Source organism: Accipiter gentilis, chromosome 38, assembly GCF_929443795.1.
Source record: "Accipiter gentilis chromosome 38, bAccGen1.1, whole genome shotgun sequence".
In the NCBI taxonomy this organism is placed as follows: Eukaryota; Metazoa; Chordata; class Aves; order Accipitriformes; family Accipitridae; genus Astur; species Astur gentilis.
In genome coordinates, this window is record NC_064917.1 from 46706 (window position 1) to 64713 (window position 18008).

At 66.3% G+C, this 18008-nt stretch overlaps 3 protein-coding genes across 53 annotated transcripts; all 3 read right to left on the bottom strand.

The window, feature by feature from the left end:
* Positions 1-839: 839 nt before the first annotated feature.
* On the bottom strand, positions 840-10846 carry OTUD5 (OTU deubiquitinase 5). 2 transcript variants are annotated; one of them, XM_049793369.1, is made up of 9 exons: positions 10226-10846; positions 8228-8321; positions 8013-8077; positions 7399-7555; positions 5640-5788; positions 4075-4260; positions 3731-3932; positions 2916-3029; positions 840-1262 (listed from the first exon to the last, which is right to left on the bottom strand). In XM_049793369.1, exons 1-9 carry the CDS (start codon positions 10799-10801, stop codon positions 1144-1146), a joined length of 1662 nt encoding a protein of 553 aa, XP_049649326.1. In that variant the 5' UTR covers positions 10802-10846; the 3' UTR covers positions 840-1143. The 2 variants fall into 2 exon arrangements, with proteins under 2 accessions (XP_049649326.1, XP_049649327.1); XM_049793370.1 differs by having other exon boundaries at positions 849-1262; positions 8228-8318.
* A 988-nt stretch (positions 10847-11834) lies between these two features.
* Positions 11835-13990, bottom strand: EBP (EBP cholestenol delta-isomerase). The gene is made up of 5 exons (XM_049793436.1): positions 13577-13990; positions 13066-13372; positions 12661-12697; positions 12438-12568; positions 11835-12325 (listed from the first exon to the last, which is right to left on the bottom strand). Exons 1-5 carry the CDS (start codon positions 13943-13945, stop codon positions 12117-12119), a joined length of 1053 nt encoding a protein of 350 aa, XP_049649393.1. The 5' UTR covers positions 13946-13990; the 3' UTR covers positions 11835-12116.
* A 3-nt stretch (positions 13991-13993) lies between these two features.
* Positions 13994-15622, bottom strand: LOC126035216 (SUMO-interacting motif-containing protein 1-like). 50 transcript variants are annotated; one of them, XM_049793413.1, is made up of 7 exons: positions 15286-15622; positions 15206-15245; positions 14807-15045; positions 14687-14766; positions 14567-14606; positions 14447-14526; positions 13998-14364 (listed from the first exon to the last, which is right to left on the bottom strand). In XM_049793413.1, the coding sequence occupies exons 1-7, from the start codon at positions 15614-15616 to the stop codon at positions 14227-14229; spliced, it is 948 nt and encodes a 315-aa protein (XP_049649370.1). In that variant the 5' UTR covers positions 15617-15622; the 3' UTR covers positions 13998-14226. The 50 variants fall into 50 exon arrangements, with proteins under 50 accessions (XP_049649369.1, XP_049649370.1, XP_049649372.1 ...); XM_049793409.1 differs by adding an exon at positions 14407-14446 and having other exon boundaries at positions 14003-14364; positions 14487-14606; positions 14687-14806; positions 14966-15045; XM_049793388.1 differs by adding an exon at positions 14407-14446 and having other exon boundaries at positions 14003-14364; positions 14487-14606; positions 14687-14886; positions 14966-15045.
* Positions 15623-18008: the final 2386 nt, after the last annotated feature.

Below are 18008 nucleotides of genomic sequence, written 5' to 3' on the forward strand. Positions count from 1 at the left end.
ACCGGAAGTGACGCCTCTCCCGCCGCCGCGCGTCATCAGGCCGCGCCGCGCAACCATGGCAACCGCGAGGTAAATCCCCCCCGCTTCTTTTGGGGGGGGGGGGGGGGCTCTCCAAAATCGGGCCCGGGCCCCCCAAAATGGTGCTGGGTGCTACCCAAAAGGGGCCCTACCCCCCCCCAAAAGGCTTTGCCCACCCCCCGGTACCCCAAAACTGCCCCCAGGGCAAAAGGGCAGCGCCCCCAAAGCTGCTCTACCCCCCCCAAAGCTCTTCTACCCCCCCAAAAGCTGTTGTCCCCCCCCCAAAAAGCTGCTCTACCCCCCTCAAAACTCTTCTACCCCCTCCCCCAAAGCTCTCCTACCCCCCCCCCAAGGGGTTTTAACCCCCCCCCCCCTCCCCATGGGGGGGACGGGACGGGATAGAAAGACCCCCAAAATGGCTCTAGAAGAAGCCAGCCCCCCCAAAAAAAGGTGTGGGGACACCCCCAACCTGCCCTGGGGAAGGTGTGTGGGGGGGGGCATTGAGCCCCTCTCCCCATGAAGAGACAGGGCCGGGGGGGCTGCCGGGCATCAGTTTAATAACGGGGAGCAGGGGGGTGTTGGGAGGGGGGGGGGGGCGGTGTCAGGGAGCAGCACCCCCAGCCTCACCTCACACCCTCCCCCACCCTGGGGTGCTGGGGGGGGGGGGGGGGGGGGGGGCAGGATGCTCCAGGAGGGGCAGGGGAGGCAGAGAGGGGCCCCCCCCCCCCTCCTCCCCCCCAAACAGCAAAATCCCCACTGGGACAGAAAGGGGAGACCCTACAAAAAATAGGAGCCCCCCCCCCCCCCTCCCCCCCCCCCCCCAACCTCTTCCCCCAGTCCTTCCAGCTGTAATTATGCGGGGGGGGGGGGGGCACTTCTCTCACCCCCCCCCCCCCAAAAATAGCCGAGGTTCGTCCCGCGGCGTCCAGCGCTGTGTCCCCCTTCCCTCCCCGGCCAGGAGGCGTCTTAGGAAAGCCGGGAGGGGGGGGGTTTTCCCCAAAATAAAACGCCTCCCCCCCCCCCCCCAGCCTGGGCCGCCATGCACCTAGAGGTCCCTGGGGGGGGCCGGCGGGGTGGGGGGGCGGCGGGGTGGGGGGGGCCGGGGCGCAGTCCGGGGGTTCAATATCAACTCTTGTCAGCAGCGGGGTCTCTGTGGCGGGAGGTCTTCATGGTCTCCAGGTACTCCTGCTGCGAGACGGCCAGCACCGACGCCAGGATCTCGTCGTCCTCCCAGTCGTTGAGGCCTGGGGAGGTCGCAAAATTGGGGGGAGAGCTCGCAAAACGGGGGGAGAGCTCGCAAAATTGGGGGAGAGCTCGCAAAATTGGGGGGAGAGCTCGCAAAACGGGGGGAGAGCTCGCAAAATTGGGGGAGAGCTCGCAAAATTGGGGGGAGAGCTCGCAAAATTGCGGGGAGAGCTCGCAAAATGGGGGGAGAGCTCGCAAAATGGGGGGAGAGCTCGCAAAATTGCGGGGAGAGCTCGCAAAATGGGGGGAGAGCTCGCAAAACTGGGGGGAGAGCTCGCAAAATTGGGGGGAGAGCTCGCAAAATTGCGGGGAGAGCTAGCAAAATGGGGGGAGAGCTCGCAAAATGGGGGGAGAGCTCGCAAAATGGGGGGAGAGCTCGCAAAATAGGGGGAGAGCTCGCAAAATTGCGGGGAGAGCTCGCAAAATTGCGGGGAGAGCTCGCAAAATTGGGGGGAGAGCTCGCAAAATTGCGGGGAGAGCTCGCAAAATGAGGGGAGAGCTCGCAGAATTGGGGGAGAGCTCGCAAAATTGGGGGAGAGCTCGCAAAATTGGGGGGAGAGCTCGCAAAATGAGGGGAGAGCTCGCAAAATGGGGGGAGAGCTCGCAAAATGGGGGGAGAGCTCGCAAAATGGGGGGAGAGCTCGCAAAATGGGGGGAGAGCTCGCAAAATTGCGGGGAGAGCTCGCAAAATTGGGGGAGAGCTCGCAAAATGAGGGGAGAGCTAGCAAAATGGGGGGAGAGCTCGCAAAATTGCGGGGAGAGCTCGCAAAATTGCGGGGAGAGCTCGCAAAATTGGGGGAGAGCTCGCAAAATTGCGGGGAAAGCTCGCAAAATGAGGGGAGAGCTCGCAAAATGAGGGGAGAGCTCGCAAAATTGGGGGGAGAGCTCGCAAAACTGGGGGGAGAGCTCGCAAAATTGGGGAGAGAGCTCGCAAAATTGCGGGGAGAGCTCGCAAAATTGCGGGGAGAGCTCGCAAAATGGGGGGGAGAGCTTGCAAAATTGGGGGAGAGCTCGCAAAATTGGGGGAGAGCTCGCAAAATGAGGGGAGAGCTAGCAAAATGAGGGGAGAGCTCGCAAAATTGGGGGGAGAGCTCGCAAAATTGGGGGGAGAGCTCGCAAAATTGGGGAGAGAGCTCGCAAAATTGGGGAGAGGTGGAGTTTCAGTGTGTGGTGGGGGGGTAATATGACCCCACAGATCCCCCCGGCATCGCCCCAGAAAGGACGGCGATGAGCCCTGAGTTTGGGGGGGGGGGAGACGGGACTGGAGCTTGGCTACCCCCCAAGTGAAGCTTCTCAAGCTCCCTCCCAAAATTAGAGATTGTGTCATACCCCCCCCCCCGCCCCCCCAGATTGCGGCAAAAGGGGACAGAGCCCCCCGCAGAGATCTTTTCCCCCCAATCCAGAGCGCTGCCAAGCTCAAATCCCCAAAACTCAAGGCTCCCCCCCAAAACCACGACACAACATCCCCAAAACCAAGGTTCCCCCCCCCCAAGCTCAGACACCCCCCCCCAACACCTCAAAACCAGCAACCCTAAATCTCCCCCAACCCTAAACCCCCCACACCCAGACCCCCCCCCCCAACTCCAACCACCCCCCAAACTGAGACCCCCCCCTCCAGTCTCAGATCCCCCCCCCAGCCCCCCCCCGCTCACCGAAGGCAGTGGGGGACATCTGCTGCATGATGGCACGGCACTCCAGCGCGGGGTACAGGGACACCAGTGGGGGGGTGGCCCGGCCCCCACCCGCCCCCAGCTGGCTGCTGGTCCCTGTGGGGCAGGCACGTGGTGGGGGGGGGTCCCAGGCACGTGGCAGGGGCGGGGGTCCCAGGCACACCATCCCTGAAGCCCCCCCAGCAGCCCCCGTCCCAACCAGCACCCACCTACCCCCATTTGCCCCCCCCCCACACACACACAGTAGCCAGTCTGGGCCTCCCAGCACCCCGTAACTCCCAGTTTGGGGGCCCACAGCCCTCCCCAGCACTCAGCTTGGGGGTCCCATGCCCACCCCCACCCCATAGTAGCCAGTCTGGGCCTCCCAGCACCCCGTAACTCCCAGTTTGGGGGCCCACAGCCCTCCCCAGCACTCAGCTTGGGGGTCCCATGCCCACCCCCACCCCATAGTAGCCAGTCTGGGCCTCCCAGCACCCCATAACTCCCAGTTTGGGGGCCCACAGCCCTCCCCAGCACTCAGCTTGGGGGTCCCTCACCCCCCCCACCCCATAGTAGCCAGTCTGGGCCTCCCAGCACCCCATAACTCCCAGTTTGGGGGCCCATAGCCCTCCCCAGCACTCAGCTTGGGGGTCCCTCACCCCCCAGCACCCCATAACCACCAGTATGAGGCCCTCAACTCCCTTTAACAGCCACCTGGTCCCCCCCCAGCACCCTGTAGCCCCCCCCAGCACCCACTCCGAGTCCCCCAGCACCCAATTTGTCATCCCCCCCCCCCCCCAACCCCCAAGAGCACCCACCTGGGGCACAGGGCGAGGGAGGCTTGCCAGCCGGGGGAGCACCGGGCGAGGGGGGCTTGGGACCGGGCGCCTCGGGGTGCAGGCCGGGGTGCTCGGGCGAGGGGGCTGCGCTTCGGGGCCGGGGCGAACGCCCGCTCCATTCCTCCAAGCCGCTGGCCGCCGCCGCCGTGGCCGAACTGCACGTGGCGCTGGCCTTGCGGGGCTACGGGAAGACGCGTCAAACCCCCCCCGCCCCGGGCTACCGCTGTCCCTGGGACAGGTAACCAGGGACCCACTGAAGGAAATGGGGGGGGGGTCTACAACAGTCCGTAACCCCCCGGGGAGGGGGCGACGGGGCAGCCCACCTGCCGGGCTTGCTTCTCCTGGTCACGTAGCCACTGGAGGTAGGACTCGCGGGCCACCTGCTCCTCGATGGCCTCGTTGGTGGCCTCCCAGTCGGTCGCCCGCTTCTTGTCCTCCAGCATCTGCTGCTCGATCCAGGATTCCTCCGAGGTCTTGATGGCGCTTTTCATCAGGGACTGCTCGGCCAGCTGGGGAAGGGGGGTGGAGTCATGAGTGGACACGCCCCCAACAGGACACGCCCCCCCTCCAAAATGGGACACGCCCCCCCCACAGGAAAGCTCCACCCACCCCCCATTGGGCAGGCAGCTCCCCAGACCATGCTGCTAGTGGAGGGAGGTGTGGCCATGCTAGGCCACGCCCACCAGTCCAGCTGGGGGTGGAGCCTCAGTCATATTGCCATTAAGAAGACAGTCCTCACTACAAGCTCCACCCCCTCTGTTAGGCCACACCCCCAAAAGGCTCCACCCCCCAAACGAGGCTGCCAGCAGGGGGGTGGGGCAATGCTTAGTCACGCCCCACACACAGGCCACGCCCCCATCAGTTGGACACACCTCCCATAGCCAGGCTCCACCCCTCGTCGAGACCCACCACTCCTAAACCAGGGCTCCAACCCGGGGGCGGGGCCACGCTTAGACACACCCCCTCAAAGAAGGCTGCTGCAGGCAGGGCTAAGTGTGGCCACACCCCCTCCGTGGCCCCACCCACCCATGGGACCTCCCCCAAAGACCCCCACTTTGAAGGGGGGCACCCCCAGCCCCACGGCGAGGGGATTCCCAGCCCCACAACCTCACCGACCCCCAATTTGGAAGGGGACACCCTCACGGCAAGGGGATTCCTGTGCCCCCCAACCCCACTGACCCCCAACCTTGAAGGGGGGCACCCCCAGCCCCACAGCAAGGGGATTCCCAGACCCCCCCCAAACTCACTGACCCCCAGTTTGAAGGGGGGCACCCCCAGCCCCACAGCAAAGAGATTCCCAGCCCCCCAACCCCACTGACTCCTAATTTTAAAGGGGGCAGCCCCATGGCAAGGGGATTCCCACGCCCACTGACCCCCAGTTTGAAGGGGGGCACCCCCAGCCCCACAGCGAGGGGATTCCCAGCCCCCCCCCAACCTCACTGACCCCTAATTTTAAAGGGGGCAGCCCCACAGCAAGGGGATTCCCACACCTTCTGACCCCTACTTTGAAGGGGGGCACCCCCAGCCCCACAGCGAGGGGATTCCCAGCCCCCCAACCCCACTGACTCCTAATTTTAAAGGGGGCAGCCCCACGGCAAGGGGATTCCCGCACCCACTGACCCCCAACTTTGAAGGGGGGCACCCCCAGCCCCACACCAAGGGGATTCCCAGCCCCCAACCCCACTGACCCCCAATTTTAAAGGGGGCAGCCCCACAGCAAGGGGATTCCCGTGCCCCCCCAGCCCCACCGACCCCCAGTTTGAAAGGGGGCAGCCCCACAGCAAGGGGATTCCCGCACCCACTGACCCCCAACTTTGAAGGGGGGCACCCCCAGCCCCACACCGAGGGGATTCCCAGCCCCCCGCGCCCCCCCCCCAGCCCCACTGACCCCCGGTTTGAAGGAGGGCAGCCCCAGCCCCACGCCGATGGTGGCCTTGTTGGGGTTGACGACGGAGTTGTAGTGGATGTTGCGGTGGTAGCTGACGCGGATGGGCTCGTCCTCGTTGTGCTGGATCCCGTGGAAGGTGTTGATGGGCTCTGCGGGCACCCCGTCAGCACGGCGGCGGCCCCCGCCGTCCCCCCCCACCGGCACCCGGGGACCTACAGGGACCCCCCCCACCCCACCCCGCAGCCACCCAGGGACCCCACATCAGCACCCTGGGGTACCCACGGGAACCCCAAAGTCCCCTACGACACCTTGGGGAGCCCGGAGACGCCGCGGGAAGCCCCCCAGCACCTCGGGGAAGTCCAGGTCATCACCCCGGGGGGGGCCCCAGCGATCCTTAAAGCACCCAGAGCACCGCTGGGACCACCACAGAGGAGGACTCCCCCCCCCCCAGCATCCTGGAGAACCCCAGAAAACCACAGGGACACCCCAACAGCACCCCGGGAACCCCAGAGCATCCTGGAGAACCCCAGAAGTCACAGGGACACCCCAACAGGACCCCCCCAGCATCCTGGAGAACCCCAGAAAACCACAGGGACACCCCAACAGCACCCCGGAGAACCCCAGAAAACCACAGGGACACCCCAACAGCACCCCAGGACCCCCCCAGCATCCTGGAGAACCCCAGAAAACCACAGGGACACCCCAACAGCACCCCGGAGAACCCCAGAAAACCACAGGGACACCCCAACAGCACCCCAGGACCCCCCCAGCATCCTGGAGAACCCCAGAAAACCACAGAGACACCCCAACAGCACCCTGGGAACCCCAGAGCATCCTGGAGAACCCCAAAAATCACAGGGACACCCCAACATGACCCCCCCAGCATCCTGGAGAACCCCAGAAAGCCACAGGGACACCCCAACAGCACCTTGGGAACCCCAGAGCATCCTGGAGAACCCCAAAAATCACAGGGACACCCCAACAGGACCCCCCCAGCATCCTGGAGAACCCCAGAAAACCACAGGGACACCCCAACAGCACCCCAGGACCCCCCCAGCATCCTGGAGAACCCCAGAAAGCCACAGGGACACCCCAACAGCACCTTGGGAACCCCAGAGCATCCTGGAGAACCCCAAAAATCACAGGGACACCCCAACAGCACCCCGGAGAACCCCAGAAAGCCACAGAGACACCCCAACAGCACCCCGGGAACCCCAGAGCATCCTGGAGAACCCCAAAAATCACAGGGACACCCCAACAGGACCCCCCCAGCATCCTGGAGAACCCCAGAAAACCACAGAGACACCCCAACAGCACCTCAGGACCCCCCCAGCACCCTGAGAACCCCAGAAAGCCACAGGGACACCCCAACAGCACCCTGGGAACCCCAGAAAACCACAGGGACACCCCAACAGGACCCCCCCCCAGCATCCTGGAGAACCCCAGAAAACCACAGGGACACCCCAACAGCACCCCGGAGAACCCCAGAAAACCACAGGGACACCCCAACAGCACCCCAGGACCCCCCCAGCATCCTGGAGAACCCCAGAAAGCCACAGGGACACCCCAACAGCACCTTGGGAACCCCAGAGCATCCTGGAGAACCCCAAAAATCACAGGGACACCCCAACAGGACCCCCCCAGCATCCTGGAGAACCCCAGAAAACCACAGGGACACCCCAACAGCACCCCGGGAACCCTGGCGGAGTCTCAGGGACCCCCAGCCCGCCGTCCCCATGGCCCCGCGGGGCGGACGCACCAGTGCCGTACTGGTAGACTTCGACAGGACGGTTGTACATCTCGGCCATGGCTTGCATCTCGATGTGGTTGCCGTGGCACGTGCTTTTACGTTTGCGGTTGATGTAGGTGGTGAAATCCTCCGTCACGTAGTTGGAAAAATAATCGGCGTTCTTCATCTGGGGAGCGAGGGGACGTCAGGGGACGACGATACGGTAAGGGACGCTTTTTGGGGGGGGGGGAGGGGCGTGCGGAGCACGGGGACACCCCGGGACCGCACGGCTGCCCCAGGAACACCGAGAAACATCGAGTGGGGGAGCCCCGTGGGGATGGGGGAGCCCTGGGGACCTCAGGAAACACCCAGGGGACATCGGGGGAGGGTGGGGGGGATAGCAGCCCACTCCCCCCCAGTGCTCCGAGTGCCCTCCCAGTACCTCCGAGTGCCCTCCCAGTACGTCTGAGAACATCCCAGTACGTCTGAGAACATCCCAGTACCTCTGAGAACATCCCAGTACCTCTGAGAACATCCCAGTACCCCTCATTCTCCTTCCAATCCCCCTCCAGTGGATCCCAGTATATCCTTGCACCCCCCCGGGACCCCCAAGTGCCCCCCCCAGTCCCCTCCCAGCACCTCACCAGATAATCCATGCAGTGCTTCCGCACCACCTCGTGCATGTCCTGATCTCCGTACACCTGGTCGGCTGGCGGCATCCGGATGGGGGAAAAAAAAGGGGGAAACGCAAAAAGGGACAGCGAGGAGGGGGTGTCAGCCCCCACCCAGAGACACGTGGAAGCCCCGTGTTGGGGTGGGGGTGAAGGGAAGGGGTGGGGGGGGGACACACAGCGCTCACCCACGGCCCGGAACAAACAAGCACCGTCCTCTTTCATGCGTTTGATGATGAAGCCTTTCTTCTCCCGCAGCGCCTTCTCGAACCGGTGCTCCTGCTGGAGACACAGCCGGGCTCGGCACCGGCACCCACACACCGGGGGAGGGGGGGGGGGACGACATCAGGGACCCCCCCGGGGGGAAGGGAGGGTCTCCTGGGGACCCAACCCCTGTCCTACGTGGGGACGAGCACGGGTGAGGGGGTCCCGTGGGACACGGGGACAAGGGGGGGGTCCTGGGGGGGGGGGGAAACACGCAGCAGGGACAAAACCCTCGTGGGACGTACGTGGCCGGGGGGGTGACAACACGGGGACAACCGGGGAAGACCCTAAACCCCCTCTGTCCCACCCAGGGAGACCCTAAACCCCCTCCGTGCCACTCGAGGACACCCTAAACCCCCTCCACGCCACTCGGGGAGACCTGGGGAGACCCTAAACCCCCTCTGTCCCTTCCAGGGAGACCCTAAACCCCCTCCGTGCCACTCGGGGAGACCCTAAACCCCCTCTGTGCCACTCGGGGAGACCCTAAACCCCCTCCGTCCCACCCGGGGAGACCCTAAGACCCCTCTGTCCCACCCGGGGAGACCCTAAAACCCCCTCCGTGCCACTTGGGGAGACCCTAAACCCCCTCCATGCCACTCGGGGAGACCTGGGGAGACCCTAAACCCCCTCTGTCCCTCCCAGGGAGACCCTAAACCCCCTCCGTGCCACTTGGGGAGACTCTAAACCCTCCCCGTGCCACCCAGGGAGACCCTAAACCCCCTCTGTGCCACTCTGTCCCACCCAGGGAAACCCTAAAACCTCTCTGCGCCGCTCGGGGAGGCCCTAAACCCCCTCCGCGCCACTCGGGGACACTGGGGAGAGCCTAAACCCCCTCTGTCCCACTCGGGGAGACCCTAAAACCCCCTCCGCGCCACTCGGGGACACCCTAAACCCCCTCTGTCCCACCCAGGGAGACCCTAAACCCACTCCGTGCCAATCAGGGACACCCGGGGAGACCCTAAACCCCCTCCGTGCCACTCGGGGAGACCCTAAAACCCCCTCTGTCCCACCCAGGGAGACCCTAAACCCCCTCTGTGCCACTCGGGGAGACCCTAAACCCCCTCTGTCCCTTCCAGGGAGACCCTAAACCCACTCTGTGCCACTCAGGGAGACCCTAAAACCCCTCCGTGCCACTCGGGGAAGCCTTAAACCCCCTCTGCGCCACTCGGGGACACCCGGGGAGAGCCTAAACCCCCTCTGTCCCACCCGGGGAGACTCTAAACCCCCTCCATGCCACTCAGGGACACCCAGGGAGACCCTAAACCCCCTCTGTGCCACTCGGGGACACCCTAAACCCCCTCCGTGCCACTCGGGGACACCCAGGGAGACCCTAAACCCCCTCCGTGCCACTTGGGGAGACCCTAAACCCCCTCTGTCCCTTCCAGGGAGACCCTAAACCCATTCCGTGCCACTCGGGGACACACAGGGAGACCCTAAACCCCCTCCGTGCCACCCGGGGAGACCCTAAACCCCCTCTGCGCCTCTCGGGGACACCCTAAACCCCCTCCGTGCCACTCGGGGACACACAGGGAGACCCTAAAACCCCCTCTGTCCCTTCCAGGGAGACCCTAAACCCGCTCCGTGCCACTCGGGGACACACAGGGAGACCCTAAAACCCCTCTGTCCCACCCAGGGAGACCCTAAACCCCCTCCATGCCACTCGGGGACACACAGGGAGACCCTAAACCCCCTCCGTGCCACTCGGGGAGACCCTAAACCCCCTCTGTCCCTTCCAGGGAGACCCTAAACCCATTCCGTGCCACTCGGGGACACACAGGGAGACCCTAAACCCCCTCTGTCCCTTCCAGGGAGACCCTAAACCCCCTCCGTGCCACCCGGGGAGACCCTAAACCCCCTCCACGCCACTCGGGTCCCCGGTCCCCGCAGCCCCCCCCCTCCCCGTCCCCCGCCGTTCCCCGAACCTGCTCGGCCGTGGCCGGGTCCATCTCCACCCGGCCGGCCTCGTACTCGTCCTCGCTGTTGTAGCCGCCTCCCGCCTCGTCGGGGCCGGGGCTGCCGCCGGGGCCCATCCCCAGTCCCAGCCCCATCCCGCCGGGGCCGCCGCAGCCGGGGCCTCCGCCACCGGGGCCGCCGCTGGGCCCGGCCCCGCCACGCCGCCGTCGTTTGCTGTGTCCGGGGCCGCCTCCTCCTCCTCCTCCGCCGGGCCCGCGGGGTTCGGGCAGGCCCAACGCCGCCGCCTCCAACCCCAGCAGCGACCCGGGACCGTCCCCCGCCCCGGGGCCGCCGCCGACGGGGCCTCCGGGACCGGCGGGGGGGGGCGAACCGGCGGCCGGTAACCCGGCCCAACCCCTTAACGGCGGCGGCGGCGAAGCCCTGGGCCTCGGTCCCCCGACGCCGCCGGGACCGACGGGTTCGCCCACGCCACCGGGGCCGCGCTCGGGGCCGGCGTCCGCGCCGCGCTCGGGGCCGGCGTCCGGGCCCGAGTCGCCGTCACCGTCGGGCGCCGGTACCGGCTTCTTCTTCGGGAGGATCGTCATGGCGGGGCGCGCATGGGGCGGCGGCGCCGGGGGGGGGGGGGGGGGGGGGGGTTGTAGGGGGTGGGGTGGGGTGGGGAGAGGAACGGGACGACGACGACGATCGACGGGGACGGACCGGGGAGGCTGAAACGGGGGGGACGGGGGGGGACCGGGAGGCCCCGCCGGGCCGCGGGAGGCGCCGGGGGCGCTGGTGCTACCCGCGGGCCCCGCGGAGCCGGGGGGGCCTCGCCCAGGCCCCCCCGCGGTGGCGGCGGCGAGGCCGGAGCTGTCGGGCCGCGGGAGGCGGGCGGGGGCGCTGCCGCCGCCGGGCCCGTGTCAACATCAACAGCGGCGCCCTCTGACCCCGCCGCCGCGCTTCCGCCTCGCCCGCCGCCCGCCTTGCCATTGGCCGGCGGGGTGCTCGCCTCGCCCCCATTGGCCGGAAGCCGGATCGGAAGTCCCGCCCTAGCGGAGGCCGGAGGGGAGGGGCGGGAGGGGAAGGGGGCGGGACCGGCGTCGCCCCGGCGACGGCGCGGCTGGTCGGGGATTGGGTGAAGGGGGCGGGGCGCGGCCGGGGCGGGGAGGGCGCCCATTGGGGAGAGCGCTGGGAGGCGGGGCCGAGCGGGGAGCGGGCGCTGGTTGGGCGGCGGGTGGGGGGGGAGAGGCGGGGTTAGAGGAGGACAGGGGCGCTAATTGGCTAGTAAAAGGAGAGGGCGCTGATTGGGCGGTGCGGCCGGGCCGCCGAGGGAGCGGAGGCTGATTGGTGGTTCTGGGGAAGGCGGGACTTAAGGAGAGAGCGGGCGCTGATTGGCCGCCGCGCTACGGGCGCCCCGTCCAACTCCAACGCTCCGGGAGCGGCGAGGAACGGCCTAACCCCGCCCACCCCGCCCTCCCATTGGCCACGGCAGGCGACCTAATTTCCCATTGGCCGAAGAACGGACGCCCTCTCCGCCCTCTCCCGTCAGCCCGCCCCCAGCTGCTGTCAATCACCCGCAGACCACACCCCCTCCCCCAGCCCCAGCCCCCCCTCCCTCTCCCAGCACAGACCCGCGGCTCCGGTTCCAGCTCATTTATTAAAACCCAATCACACAACCCCGCTAATGAGGGTGGAGCCCCCCCCCCCCCCCCCCCCCCCAGGGGGTCCCAGGCATTCAGGCCGCTGTCCCTGAGCTCTTTTGGAGCCGGGGTGGAGAACAAAACCAGCACCAGGATCGCACCGATGGGACGCAGGCACGTGCCCGATCCATCTCCGGAATATTCCAGGACTCGCCAGTGCCGAATTCGCCCCGAGCAGCCCCTTGGCGGTGCGGGGGTGTCTCCCGGCTGGCGTCCCGGCTCAGTGGGCCTTGTGGCGAGGACGGTCGAGGGCGCGCTGGGCGGCAGCCAGGTTGCGGCAGGCGTCGATGAGGAGGGCGCCGGGCACCAGCACCCACACCCCGTTCAGCCCCACGAAGTAGCCCCAAAAGTAGAGGGGTCGCGGGTCGCTGTGGGTCCAGCCCGCCCGAGCCTCCGTGGCGAAGTACAGAACGTCACCGTAGAGCTGACCTGCGTGCGGGAAGGGAGATGCCATCGGGGAGAGCGGGAGGCTCAGGGGATGCGGGCGGCCCCCCACCCCCTTACCCCTCTCCCCTGGGCGCGCGGGGGTCCCTAGGCGTACCGAGGGAGACGAGGAGCTGCAGGATGTAGCGGATGGGGTGGCGGCGCAGGAAGGCGAGGAAGGTGAGGAAGCTGAGAGGACCCCAGGCCCAGGCCGTCACTGTCTCCATGGCAACCGTGAAGTCATCGCTCCTGGAAAGGGGGAGACACACACGGAGTGGGATCAGCCCGGACGGCCGGGTCCCTCAGACACCCCTCCCTCCCCGTCCGCCTCCCCAACTCACGTCATGTAGCGGCTGTCGGCTTTGGCGTACTCCTTCCCTGCGGGCAGCACGGGGTTGACGGTGTGACCCAGGCATCCTGGGCAGGCAGGTGGCCCCCCCCCCCCCCCCCAGACCACCCAGCGGACTCCCACCCTGCCCCACAGCCCTCTGGCCCCCACGTGTCCCCCTCCCCAGGTGTCCGGAGAACCCCCTTTTCCCTTCAGGGCCCACGGATGCCCCAGGGGACCCCTCCCCAAAGGCACCCAGGGGGCCAAGACCCTCCCCAGGGCACCCAGATCCCCCATTAGAAGACCCAGCCCCTCCCCCCGAAGAGACCCAGACCCCCCCTGAGCAGACCCAGCCCCTCCCCAGACCACCATCAGACCCTCCCCCAAGGCCCCCGAGCGTCCCCGCCCCGGTGCTCACAGACGTCGGCCAGCAAACCGGTGTCGGCGGGCAGCTCCCGGTGCCGCAGGCTGAAATAGCCCTCCAGTATCCCATGCACCCCCGCGCACATCAGGAACCAGCCCAGGGCCAGGCGGCGGGCGGGGCTTCTCGTTGCCCCTCCCCTCGCTCCGCCCAACGCCCAGCCCAGAGCCAGTAACCCCGCCCCGGCCGCCGCTACCGCGCCTGCGCACTGCCAGCCGGGACGCTCGCTGGCCACGTAACCCGGCAACGGCAGCGAACGCGGCCAATAGGGGTGCGCCGTCGTCGCCATGGCAACGCCGCTGCGCTGTGAGGGGGGGAGGAAAAAGGCGGAAGTGGGGGGGTGAGGGAGGGGGGGAAACGGCCTCACCCGGATGGTTCCTTACCGGACGCCCCCCCTCCCATCCCGGCACACACCCCCTTTACCGGATGGGTCCCCGGATTTCGCCCGGTTGCCCGTTTTCCCCTCCCCCAACCGGCCGGGCCCCCTCCGAGCGCTGCCGCCGCTCACCTCAGCCTCGCCGCTCTCCCGCGCGCCGCTCCCTCCTCCGCCGCGCCTCCGCCCCGCCGCGGCCAATGGGAACGCGCCGCCGCTCGGCCGGCCAATGGCGGCGCTCCCCACCCTCCACTCTCTGCCCGCCGATTGGTCGCTCCCGCCTCTGGGGAGACGTGGGACCAGGGGGCGGAGCGGGGCGGAGCCTCTCCGCCGGGGCGGAGCTTCACAGCGGCGCGGGGTTTTACTTGGGGGTGGGGCCGTTAGCCTGGAGGCGTGGTCTCGTCGGGAGGGGGCGTGGCCTCGCCCTGAAGTAGAACTGCGCCCTGGAGGCGTGGCTCCGCCCAGAGGGGCGTGGCTCCGTCGGGGGGCGTGGCTTATGGCCATTGATAGAAGCTCCTTCTTTTCTACATAGGGGCCATGGGGACCCCCCCCCCCCACCTTCTATAGGGGCCCCCACCATACACAGGGCCTGTGCTCCCGCCCAGGGCTGCGTAGGGACCCTATAGACCCCCCTGGGATGTCCCAGCACCACACAGACCCCCCCCCCGGGGGCTGATAAGAGCTGTCCGGACCCCCCCCCCCAAAATAGATAAGGGGCACATGGCCCCCCCCTGGGCTGCATAGACCCCCCCTATAGGGATGTGTAGGGGCCACACAGATCCCTCCTAGGGACATATAGACACCTCCGGGGCTCCATAACCCCTCCCAGGGACATATAGATTTCTCCAGGGCTCTATAACCCCTCCCAGAGACATATAGATTTCTCCAGGGCTCCATAACCCCTCCCAGGGACATATAGACACCTCCGGGGCTCTAGAAACCCTCCCAGGGACATATATAGACACCTCCGGGGCTCCATAACCCCTCCCAGGGACATATAGACACCTCCGGGGCTCTAGAAACCCTCCCAGGGACATATAGACACCTCCGGGGCTCCATAACCCCTCCCAGGGACATATAGACACCTCCAGGGCTCCATAACCCCTCCCAGGGACATATAGACACCTCCGGGGCTCCATAACCCCTCCCAGGGACATATAGACACCTCCAGGGCTCCATAACCCCTCCCAGGGACATATAGATTTCTTCAGGGCTCTAGAACCCCTCCCAGGGACATATAGACACTTCCGGGGCTCCATAACCCCTCCCAGGGACGTATAGATTTCTCCAGGGCTCTATAACCCCTCCCAGAGACATATAGATTTCTCCAGGGCTCCATAACCCCTCCCAGGGACATATAGACACCTCCGGGGCTCCATAACCCCTCCCAGGGACATATAGATTTCTCCAGGGCTCTATAACCCCTCCCAGAGACATATAGATTTCTCCAGGGCTCCATAACCCCTCCAGGGACATATAGACACCTCCGGGGCTCTAGAACCCCTCCCAGGGACATATAGACACCTCCGGGGCTCCATAACCCCTCCCAGGGACATATAGACACCTCCGGGGCTCCATAACCCCTCCCAGGGACATATAGACACCTCCAGGGCTCCATAACCTCTCCCAGGGACATATAGATTTCTCCAGGGCTCCATAACCCCTCCCAGGGACATATAGACACCTCTGGGGCTCCATAATCCCTCCCAGGGACATATAGATTTCTCCAGGGCTCCATAACCCCTCGCAGGGACATATAGACACCTCCGGGGCTCCATAACCCCTCCCAGGGACATATAGACACCTCCGGGGCTCCATAATCCCTCCCAGGGACATATAGACACCTCCAGGGCTCCATAACCCCTCCCAGGGACATATAGATTTCTCCAGGGCTCTATAACCCCTCCCAGAAACATATTGATTTCTCCAGGGCTCCATAACCCCTCCCAGGGACATATAGATTTCTCCAGGGCTCCATAACCCCTCCCAGGGACATATAGACATCTCCAGGGCTCTATAACCCCTCCCAGGGACATATAGATTTCTCCAGAGTTGCACAGACCGCCCCCCCCCAGGGGCACACGGCCGCCGTATAGATCCCCCCAAAACATTTACGCGCTTCTCTGGATTTCTCCCCAAAATATATGATGGTTTTAGAACCCCTACAGGATGCATAGGTCCCCCCCCAGGACTACATAGGGTCCTCCCCCCCCCCCCCCAGGCCGTACGGACGGACTCACCTCCCCGGGGCCATCCAGGAGCTATAGGGGCAGCGAGGAACCCCAAAAAAGCCCCGTTTTCCCCCAAAAAAAGAGCCAGGCGACGCAATGGCAGCAGGTCCCTGTATTGAACCCGCTCCCCCCCCCCCCCCTCCCCCCCCCCCCCATTCCCAAGGGGCTCCCCAAAAACCAGGAGCAGTCCGGGAGGGGGGGGGGGGGACCCCAGGGGTTTGGGGGTTCCCCCCTCCAATTTTGGGGTATCCCCACCCAAATTTGGGGTCCCCATGAGTGGGGGGACGGAGCGATTCCGGGAGCGTGACACCCCCCCCCTTTGGAATTTGGGGGGGGGGGGGGGTGACACCCCCCCCCCTTTGGAATTTGGGGGGGGGGGGGGGGGTCACACCAAGGTACCGGGGGGCTGTGGGTCTGGGGTGGGGGGGGGGGGCGGCCGCAGGGGGGTCCCCCGAAACCCTGGTGGGGTGGGATGGGGAGAAATCAAAAAGGTTAAAAAAAGGGAAATGAAGAAAAAAAAAAAAATGAAGGAAATAAAAATTTTAAAAAAAACCAAAACAAAAACCACACAAAAAGATGGGAAAACAACGGAAAAAAAGAAAAAAAAAAGAGAGAAGAAAAACAGCAATTAGCCCCCCCCCCAAATGTGGGCCCCCCCCCCCATCCCCTGCTGGCCCCCCCCCCCCCCCGAGCCCTGGGGATCAGCCCCCCCCCCCCCCAAAACCCAGGACCCCCCCAAACCCCAAAATTAAGAGAAAAGATGAAAAAAAAGAGAAAGGGGCAGGAGAGACCCCCCCCCCCCCCAAAAAAAAGAGGGATGCTGGGGGGGGGGGGCGCCTAAAATTGGGGTTCGGAGGGAAATTGGGGAGGGGGATTCCCTGGGGGAGACCCCTAATGGGGGGGGGGGGGGGGCTGCTGGGGAGATTTTGGGGGGGCCCGTGTGAGGGTCAAGGGGGAGGTTTTTTTTGGGGGGGGGGGGCAAAAGGGGAAGATTTGGGGTGTCCCCTGCGGGGGCTCTGTGGGGTGGGGGGGGGGTCCCCAATTTGGGGACATTTTGGGGGTCCTGAAGGATGGGGGGGGGGGGCAAACTGCCCCCAGCCCACCTTGTCCTCAAACTGACATTTGGGGGGGGGGGCTGTCCCTAAAATGGGGGGGACATTTGGGCTCCCCAAAAGGACGTAGAGCGGTCCCCAGTGGATGGGGGGGGTCCCCAAAGATGGGGGGGGGTCCCCAAAGGCTGGGGGGGGGTCCCCAAACACTGGGGGGGGGGGCCCAAAGGCTGGGGGGGGGGGGCGCAGATATGTAGGGGGTCCCCAAAGATGGGGGGGGGGTCCTCAAAGACTGGGGGGGGGCCCCCAAAGATGTGCAGGGGGTCCCCAAAGATGGGGGGGCCCCCAAAGATGGGGGGGGGTCCTCAAAAACTGGGGGGGGTCCCCAAAGACTGGATGGTCCCCAAAGGCAGAGGGAGGGGTCCCCAAAGATGTGGGGGGGGTCCCCAAAGGCTGGGGGGGGGGTCCTCAAACACTGGATGGTCCCCAAAGATGGGGGGGGGTCCCCAAAGACTGGGGGGGGGGGGTCCTTAAAGACTGGGGGGGTCCCCCAAACGCTGGGGGGGGGTCCCCAAAGGCTGGATGGTCCCCAAAGGCGGGGGGAGGGGTCCCCAAAGTTGGGGGGGGTCCTCAAACACTGGGGGGGGGGGTCCCCAAAGACTGGGGGGGGGTCCCCAAAGACTGGGGGGGGGGGTTCTCAAAGGCAGAGGGAGGGGTCCCCAAAGACGGGGGGGTCCTCAAACACTTGGGGGGGGGGTCCCCAAAGACTGGGGGGGGTCCCCCAAAGGCTGGGGGGGGTCCCCCAAAGACTGGGGGGGGGTCCCCAAAGGCAGAGGGAGGGGTCCCCAAAGACGGGGGGATCCTCAAACACTTGGGGGGGGTCCCCAAAGACTGGGGGGGTCCCCTAAACGCTGGGGGGGGTCTCCAAAGGCAGAGGGGGGGGTCCTCAAACACTGGGGGGGGTCCCCAAAGACTGGGGGGGTCCCCCAAACGCTGGGGGGGGTCCCCAAAGGCTGGATGGTCCCCAAAGGCGGGGGGGGGGGGGTGTCCCCAAAGGTGGGGGGGTCCTCAAACACTGGGGGGGGGGGTCCCCAAAGACTGGGGGGGGGTCCTCAAAGACTGGGGGGGGGGGTCCCCAAAGACTGGGGGGGTCCCCCAAACGCTGGGGGGGGGTCCCCAAAGGCTGGATGGTCCCCAAAGGTGGGGGGAGGGGTCCCCAAAGGTGGGGGGGTCCTCAAACACTGGGGGGGGTCCCCAAAGACAGGGGGGGGGGTCCTCAAAGACTGG